This window comes from Episyrphus balteatus, chromosome 1 (assembly GCF_945859705.1).
Source record: "Episyrphus balteatus chromosome 1, idEpiBalt1.1, whole genome shotgun sequence".
NCBI lineage: Eukaryota > Metazoa > Arthropoda > Insecta > Diptera > Syrphidae > Episyrphus > Episyrphus balteatus.
This window is the reverse complement of record NC_079134.1, coordinates 170,808,428-170,816,937: the sequence shown is the minus strand read 5'-3', so window position 1 is coordinate 170,816,937 and position 8,510 is coordinate 170,808,428. Positions and strand designations below refer to the sequence as shown.

Here is an 8,510-nt window from a genome sequence, read left to right as displayed (position 1 = left end):
AGGTCTTAAAGTTTTCCCAAATGGATTTTCAACATAAGACCACTCGATTAGCAAAAATTCAGTTTTTCGTGACTCAAAAACATGATTCGAAGTACCTATGGTTTGGGACGAATTCCTTTGAATTCCAAACTTTTCTTCCCCTCTATAGCATAACTATTTTTTTGATTAAGTTGCAAACAGAAATGCAAACACCATTCCATTATGACTCATCTATTCATCTTATCCACACCTTGGCCGTAATTAAGTGACTTTGCACCCGTATTTTCTCACTCACCTATGTGTTGTCCACGGGATATGGAAACCTGACTCCACACATCTTTATAATAGGTATACCAACTTCTCTCAAAAGCATCGTCTCCTTGTGCTATTCTTGGTGATTCTCGAAAGAATAAGACTTATCTGTCATCTTACAAAGTCTGCAATAAAATAAAATAAAAAAATGTATACAATCCCACAATAGGACTTGGTGGCGGAGAGCAACTCTTGCTCCAAGCAATAAAATGTAGTTTTATGGTTTTATTTTGGTGCTATATCCTCATCATATCGTTAATTTGGTTTTCTTTTGTTTGATTTCAATATTAAATGCCCCCCATAATAGTGTTTCTGCTGACTTCAATTTTATGATGTGCCATTAACAGTTTGACAATTTCCTCGATGAATCTTTTTAAGACCTGTCACGGCGCAGTCGTTAAAAAGTCTAATATACCTACATTTTCATTAGATCTAATTTAGAATGGAAATTCAAGAGTGTTTGTAACTCATCGATCCTTTCGTCAAAGACAGACTTTGACAGAAAAAAAAAGATCAGTAGCATGTGACAGTAGCTCATGACGTGACAGTTGACAGCAGCTGTAAGCTGGTCGGTGGTAAAGTGGCATCTGACATATAACACTCTTCGTCGTGTCGTCGTCAGGCGGCAATTTAATTATCGCCACATTAAGACGAATTTATTGACAGCAACCAAAATCAAGGTTGAAGAAATTGATTTTTCTGTTCGAAGTTAATTTATGACAAATAAAATCCTAAATGAGGTGAACACAATAGCTTGATCAGAGCTCGTTGATAAAAAGCGAGTATACTGGACTGACTTTTGTGGTACCATAATAATGTTTGAGAGATTGATTTAAATTGTAAGCTGAGATATTTATGGTGTGATTTTATGGCTCATTCTCTCACTCAGCCAACACACAGGATATTAACCCACATAGCACATTACCGTGCAAATTTTTTTTATCTGATAAAATTCGCAACTATAGACAAAAAAAAACACGCCCAGATAAGTGCCCATTTAAATTTTGTCTGAACCGCACAGACAAAAAAAAAAACACACACACAAAAAATGTATTTTTTTCTTGCTTTCCTGTTGGTTTATTGGATATGTAAATAAATTAAGTATTTTATTAATGTTTCAATCAGAATAAAACAACATACAGCAACAATGTGTGTGATTTGATAAAGCGAGTTCACATTGTCAATTGGATTGAATATTTGTTTTTTTTTTTTTTTTGTTATAAGAAATGCAAATAAGGTTTTTTATTGACTTGTTGGTTGTGTGTTTTGGAATTTGCATATATATTATTTATAAATTGTGAACTTATTATATTGCAACAATGTTGCATTTTAAAGAAATTGATTGACCACCATAAAAACTGGGAGTGATGTTGAATTCTTTTGTTTGATTTGTTTTACATTTATATTTTCATTTTAATTTAAACAGTTTATTGGTTATTTTTCTAAATAGCAGTAAAAAAAAACAAAGTTTTCAAGATCTGCGTTTTTTATATTGGTTATTGCATTAACGACTGCAAGATATTTTTACATGGTAATATCTTTATGTTTATCTGATCGATAAACGGAGTACCTACTTTGGTGTCGCTGTTGCTGTTGCTGCGCCCAGAGATGATTCCCTTTAAATGGGGTGGTTGTCTGCTGTCTCCTTGTTCCTTTTTTTTTTTCTTTTATTTCATGGTTGAATTTCTCGTTTTAGTGTTCTTTTGTTTTCTTTCTAATTAAAAGAACTTTAGTTTGATTTTAATTGTATTTAACAAATTTTATTTAAAAGGTTTATTTTTTCTTATAATTTGTAACAGTTGGATTCTTTTTTTTTTGTTGAGTTGAAATTTTACTTTATTTTTATTGAGGGCGAACTTGTGCCATTGGAGGAGAAAGATTGAATGAGGAAAAAATTAATGTCAGTAATGACTGAATAAAATGGCGGACAAAAAGGGAGGAAGGGCAGCCAACTGCCCGCCACAAAAAACACGACGAAACAATATTTGGTGATGCCAAATATTGTTTCGTCGGGGATTTTGTTTAAGGGTACGTTAACATTACTGCCCCCCCTTGGCGTAAGTCGCCAAAGAAATTTTAAAGCATTAAATTAAAAAAAAAAAAATTATGATGATTATGGTTTGGAAAAAAAAATAAAAATGAAATTTGTTAACGGCGTGAGGCGCCCAAAAAACAAATTTGAAAAAAAAGAGTATTAATAAAGCTTATGTAATCCTTCAAACATATTGATTGGCATATTAATGTAAAAATTTTTAATGTTATAAAATATGATGTTGTTATTTAAAGGGCAAAACACAAAGTTTTACGACTGGGCGTCTAATGTCGCCGTATTGGGTTTTGAGCGTCGCCACCCTTACTCTTCCATCGACACCAGGGTGTACTTGTATTACACGACCAAGGCGCCATTCAGTGGGAGGAAGAATTTCATTTTGAACCACTACTAGGTCATTTACCTGGACGTTCTCTTGTGGCGATTGCCATTTATATCGTTGATGAAGTTCTTTGAGATATTCGTCTTTCCATCTACGACAAAATTGTTGTTGAAGGCATTTAAGTTTTTCCCATCGGTTAATATAAGACAAATCGACAAATTCCGAATTTCTTTCAGGAAACATTATGAGCGGACGTCCACAAAGAAAATGACCTGGAGTCAAAGCCAAGATGTCAGAGGAATTATTTGACATGGATGAAAGTGGACGCGAGTTTAAACACGCTTCAATACGAGCTAAAATTGTGGAAAATTCTTCAAATGTGAATCGTGCACTGGTCCCTAATCTTCTGAGGTGTTTCTTACAGCTTTTTACACCGGCCTCCCAAAGGCCTCCCATATGTGGGGCCCCAGGCGGAATAAAATTCCATTTAAGACCTTGAACACCATAAGCGGCACGAGTTTCTTGGGGAATAGTGTCGAGGAATTTCTTGAACTCTTTGCGTAAAATTGCATCGGCACCAGTAAAATTGGTACCGTTGTCCGAATAAACTTGCGAGGGCAAGCCCCGTCTTGCAGAAAATCGAGCAAATGAAGCCAAGAAAGCTTCAGACGAGAGGTCACTTACAGCCTCTAAATGTATAGCCTTCGTGGAGAAGCAGACAAACACACAGGCATAACCTTTGGTCATGCGGCAATTTCTTGCATTGAAACTCTTTATCACGAAAGGGCCCGCGAAATCAACCCCTGTAACAGTGAAAGGAGGAGAATAAGTGCATCTTTCAGGGGGCAAAGCAGCCATAAATTGCTTGCATAGTGCTTTTTTATTGATGACACACGTTTTACATTGGCGAATACAGAGCTTGATGAGATTTTGTAGTCTAGGGATCCAAAAACTTTGACGCAAGAGTCGTAACATTAAGGAATTGCCACCGTGCAAAGAAATTTCATGAATAAATTGAGTGAGGAGATACGAAAATCTAGCACTATGCGGCAGAATGAGTGGGTGTTTTTCATTGTAGGAAAGATCTGACTGAGATAGTCGACCATTAACCCTGAGAAGATTATCGGAGTCTAAGTATGGATTAAATGATATTAATGAGCTTTTGGGATGTACGGGTTTACCTTCTAACAACAATGAGTGTTCCTTTAAAAAATATCTTTTTTGAGAGATTAAAATTAAACGTGTTCTTACAAATTGCATTTCTTCAGAAGTTATATCGAGCGAAGTGTATCGAGTGTCTGACCTTTTTGAAAATTTATAGAAAAAACGGAATATGTAGCCAATGACACGCATAGCACGGGGTAACGATGAAAAACGATCAAGAATGTCTTCTGACACTTCTTGAACTACCAAGGAAACAACTGGTTTTTGTTCGAGGTCTTCGACGAGGGGGGCGACAGGAGAGATTACTGGCCAAAGAGGGATGGGTTGGCAAAGCCAAGAGGGGCCATTCCACCAAAAAGTGTTACACTTCAAATCTGAAGCCATTAAACCTCGAGTGGCTAAATCAGCTGGATTTTCAGCTGATTTCACGTGTCTCCAAGGGATGTTTCCAACATTTTCTAAAATTTCGCTAGTGCGATTTGCAATAAAAGTCTTCCAAACACAAGGTGGTTTCTTAAGCCAAGCTAATACGATCGACGAATCGGTCCATAAAAAGGTCTGGTATGCGTGGACAGGGAAACTTGAAACGTAAATTTTTACCATTTTGGAAAGTAGAAGTGCCCCACACAACTCAAGGCGTGGCAATGAGACAGATTTGATGGGTGAAACCCTTGATTTTGCACAGAGCAAGTGAGAAGAGAAAGTTCCGTTAGACTGACGAACGCTGATGTATAAAGTGGCGGCATATGCCTTTTCTGAGGAGTCACAAAAACCATGAAATTGGACTTCTGACGAGGGTGAATATTCTACCCAACGGGGTATTTCAATTTGTTTTATGTCATTTAACGATTCCGCAAAATTTTTCCAAATTTTAAACGAGTCAGATTGAAGAGGATCGTCCCAATCAGTATGCTCTGCCCAGATTTTTTGCATGAGCATTTTTGCAACTATCACAACGGGAGCTAACCAACCTGCAGGGTCAAAAATACGGCATATTTGAGAAAAAACTTCTCGTTTGGTGGGAGTTTCGGGTAAAACTATTGGTTGTATGGAAAAGTAGAAATTATCCCCCTTGGCATTCCAGCGTATCCCTAAGGTTTTTGTATTACTGTCAATGTCTAGCTTCAAAAAATTTTCATTCAAAATATGTTCTCGAGGCAAATGTTCGAGTAAACAGGGAGTGTTAGAAGTCCACTTCCGGAGTGGAAATCCTGCTGAATCGAGAAGACTGATAAGTTCAGATTGAGCTTTCATAGCGGAATGAATATTATGAGCGCCGGACAAAACGTCATCAACATAAATTTCTGACTGAAGTATTTTTGACGCGAGAGGGAAATCGGTTTTTCCAATTCTTGCCAATTCAAGTAGGGTACGGATAGCCAAGTAGGGGGCGCAATTTACGCCAAAAGTAACAGTGAGGAGTTCGAAATCTTCAATTTCTAAATGAGGAGAAGTGCGGAAAAGAATTCGTTGAAATGGAGTGTCCCGTGGGTTGACCAAAATTTGCCGGTACATTTTTTCTATGTCCGCATTAAACACATATTTATAAAATCGCCAGCGAATGATTAACGATGATAAGTCTTGTTGTAAAATCGGGCCAGGGTACAATAAATCATTTAAACTGACACCGTTTGACGAGGCATTGGACGCATTGAAGACGACACGTACTTTTGTCGAAGTACTTTCTGGTTTTATTACCGCATGATGCGGTAAATAAAATGACTTTACTTGACCTTCTTCAATACGCTCCAATGGAGTAACCTTTCTCATGTGATTTAGAGAAAGGTACTCAGAAATGACTTTTGAATATTGGGATTTCAAATTTTCTTTTGAGGCTAGAGATTTTTCAGTTCTAGAAAATTGTTTTAGGGCGATAAACCTAGAGTAACCTAAACCAGTCTTTGAAGTTTGTGGTTTAAAGGGGAGTCGGACAACAAACCTACCATCAGCGCGTCTAAAGGTGGTTGTTTTATACAATTCTTCACAGAAACAGTCTTCTTTAGAACGAATAATTGTAAAGGGCAGTTCTTCTAATTCCCAGAATCTGCGTACTTCATTGTTACATTGGCATGATTTGTTAACTGTTATGTTGAATGATTGAAACGACTCTGGAATTGGCCCCGACAATATCCAACCGAACATAGTATTTTGGGCAAGTAGTGAGTTAGAAATGTGTTTAATGCCATTACGGATGATGGATGGGTAAAGATCGGCACCAATCAGAAGATCCACCTGAGAGGACTTATTAAACGTTGGATCGGCCAATTGAAGGCCTTCAAAAATGGTAGGATCTACTACCGAGAAAGATGAACTTGGGAGGTTGTTAGTTAGTGTTTTAAGCACAATGGCGTTTGCTGAAACAGTGACTGGAGGGGGGTTAGCAGAAGTGATTAAAAAGGAACAAAGTTTCTTAGAAGTGATAGAGAGATTTCCACTGATTCCAGAAATTGTAGAATTTTTGTCGATATATGGCAAATTCAGACGTTTTTGCACAGCTGCCGAAATGAAAGATACTTCGGAACCTGGATCAATTAGTGCCCTTACGGTATACACTGTATCCAGTCCTACTATATTCACTAAGGCAGTAGCCAAAAGAATTCTTTTTCTAGAGGTCACCATGAAATTTTGATATGCAGCTTGAGGAATAAATGGTTGCGAAGAGGCAGAGATTTGAGGATTTTGAATAGCTTGTGATTGAGAAGTGGACTGTATATTTGAGTTTTGATTTTGAGCTGGAGTGGTATTGGGTGTAAGATGCAAAAGTGTATGGTGCCTTTTTTTGCAAAAACTGCAAGAATATTTGCTGGAACAAGTAGCCTTTTGATGACTAGTACCTAAGCAATTATTACACATTTTCTTTTCTCGAACTATTGCGATTCTGGATTGGATTGGTAAAGCCGAAAATTTAGGGCACTCATAGATGGTATGCTCTGCCGAGCAGATTTTGCACTTAGTTCCTCCCGCCTTCGCAAGAAAAGAATTGACTTTGCTTTGCTTTTGAAAATTGTTTTTCTTGGTGACTTGGAAATTCTGTGAAATTGGTTTTGAAGAAGTGGTATCTGAAATAGATTCTAAGGTCTGGAATCGTGAATTTAGGAATTTGTCTAATTTGTTCCAAGTTGGTACTTTTGTTGGATCTTCTAAAGATTGTTCCCAAAGAGATAATGTGGTTTTAGGCAGCCTATTGCAACAGGCGAACACAAGGATTGGGTCCCAATTTGTGGTATCGACTTGGTGAGCTTTAAGTGCGGCTAGAGAATCATTAATTTTACTTTGGAGGGTTCGAATAGATTTTGCGCTCTCTTCATGAACTGTAGGCAAGTTAAAAATGTTTTTGACCTGGTTGTTAACAAGAATACGAGTGTTCTCATATGTGGCACGCAAAGCTGCCCAGGCAAGTTCAAAACTAGCATTTGTTAAAGGAAACTGACTGACAGTCCTAAATGCCTCGTCTCTTGTCTTACAACGAAGATGGAATAGTTTTTCCACTTCACCTAACTTAGGGTGTTGAATATAAACCGCATCGAACATGTCGCGAAATGCAGGCCAAGAGATATAATCACCACGAAACACATCGGTATCACATGGTGGTAATTTGATACAATGAGAGGACCCGGATTTCTGTGGCATGTTGACAGTGGTAAACTCCTTAACAACAACAGGGTCAGGTTTTAGTTTGTTTTGGAACTCAAGAAACAATCCTAAGCAATTCACATAAGTTTCATTGCTGTTTCTGTACTTTGATTCTATTGCATCCATATCGAGGGGTTCTTCCTCTAGAGTAGGGATATAACGAGCACATTGAGCATATTTCTCTTTGACACTATTCCATAAATCTTTGAGTTCTGATTTTCGAGCTTCTAATGTCGTAATTGAATGGCTAGTTTCAGGCACTTCTTTTGCCGAAGCATGAAATTTGACAAGCAAATCTGCCGCAAAAATAAAATCGTCTAAATTTGACATGATCGATGAAAACGTGAATAAATTTTGTGTTTTAAGAATTAATTTGAAAAAACTTTCAAAAACAATTGAAACAAAAGAATTTTTCAAAATCTTATTGAGAAAACACAGGGGTTCTCAAAAGAACCTTGAAAAGGGAGAGCGACTGGGTGAAAACGTTAAGTTTTTGCGTTTTCAGAATTAATTTGAAAAAACTTTCAAAAAAATTCAAACAAAAGAATTTTTCAAAGTATAACTGTAAAAAGCAAGGGTTCTCAAAAGAACCTTGAAAAGGGAGAGCGACTGGGTGAAAACGTGAATAAGTTTTTGCGTTTTCAGAATTAATTTGAAAAAACTTTCAAAAAACAATTCAAACAAAAGAATTTTTCGCAGTATAATTGAGAAAAGCAAGGGTTCTCAAAAGAACCTTGAAATTTAAGAGTAACTGGGTGAAAACGTAAATAAGTTTTTTGCGTTTTCAGAATTAATTTGAAAAAACTTTCAAAAAACAATTCAAACAAAAGAATTTTTCGCAGTATAATTGAGAAAAGCAAGGGTTCTCAAAAGAACCTTGAAAATTAAGAGTGACTGGGTGAAAACGTGAATAAGTTTTTGCGTTTTCAGAATTAATTTGAAAAAACTTTCAAAAAACAATTTAAACAAAAGAATTTTTTAAAAAATCAATTCAAACAAAAAGAATTTTTCAAAGTATAACTGAAAAAGGCAAGGGTTCTCAAAAGAACC

The 8,510-nt window shown here is 36.6% G+C and overlaps 1 protein-coding gene across 1 annotated transcript; it reads right to left on the bottom strand.

Annotated features, from left to right (window-relative positions):
- Positions 1 to 407: 407 nt before the first annotated feature.
- LOC129912452 (uncharacterized) lies at positions 408 to 7,790 on the bottom strand. The gene is made up of 3 exons (XM_055990687.1): positions 3,915 to 7,790; positions 2,649 to 3,866; positions 408 to 416 (listed from the first exon to the last, which is right to left on the bottom strand). Exons 1-3 carry the CDS (start codon positions 7,788 to 7,790, stop codon positions 408 to 410), a joined length of 5,103 nt encoding a protein of 1,700 aa, XP_055846662.1.
- Positions 7,791 to 8,510: the final 720 nt, after the last annotated feature.

What these genes read in the sequence shown, in the direction of transcription:
- LOC129912452 (XM_055990687.1), bottom strand. Translation starts at nt 7,790, where the DNA reads ATGTCAAATTTAGACGATTTTATTTTTGCGGCAGATTTGCTTGTCAAA. An exon ending in CTTCTGAAGAAATGCAATTT is followed by an intron (nt 3,867 to 3,914) that starts GTAAGAACACGT and finishes TATTTTTTAAAG; the next exon opens with GAACACTCATTGTTGTTAGA.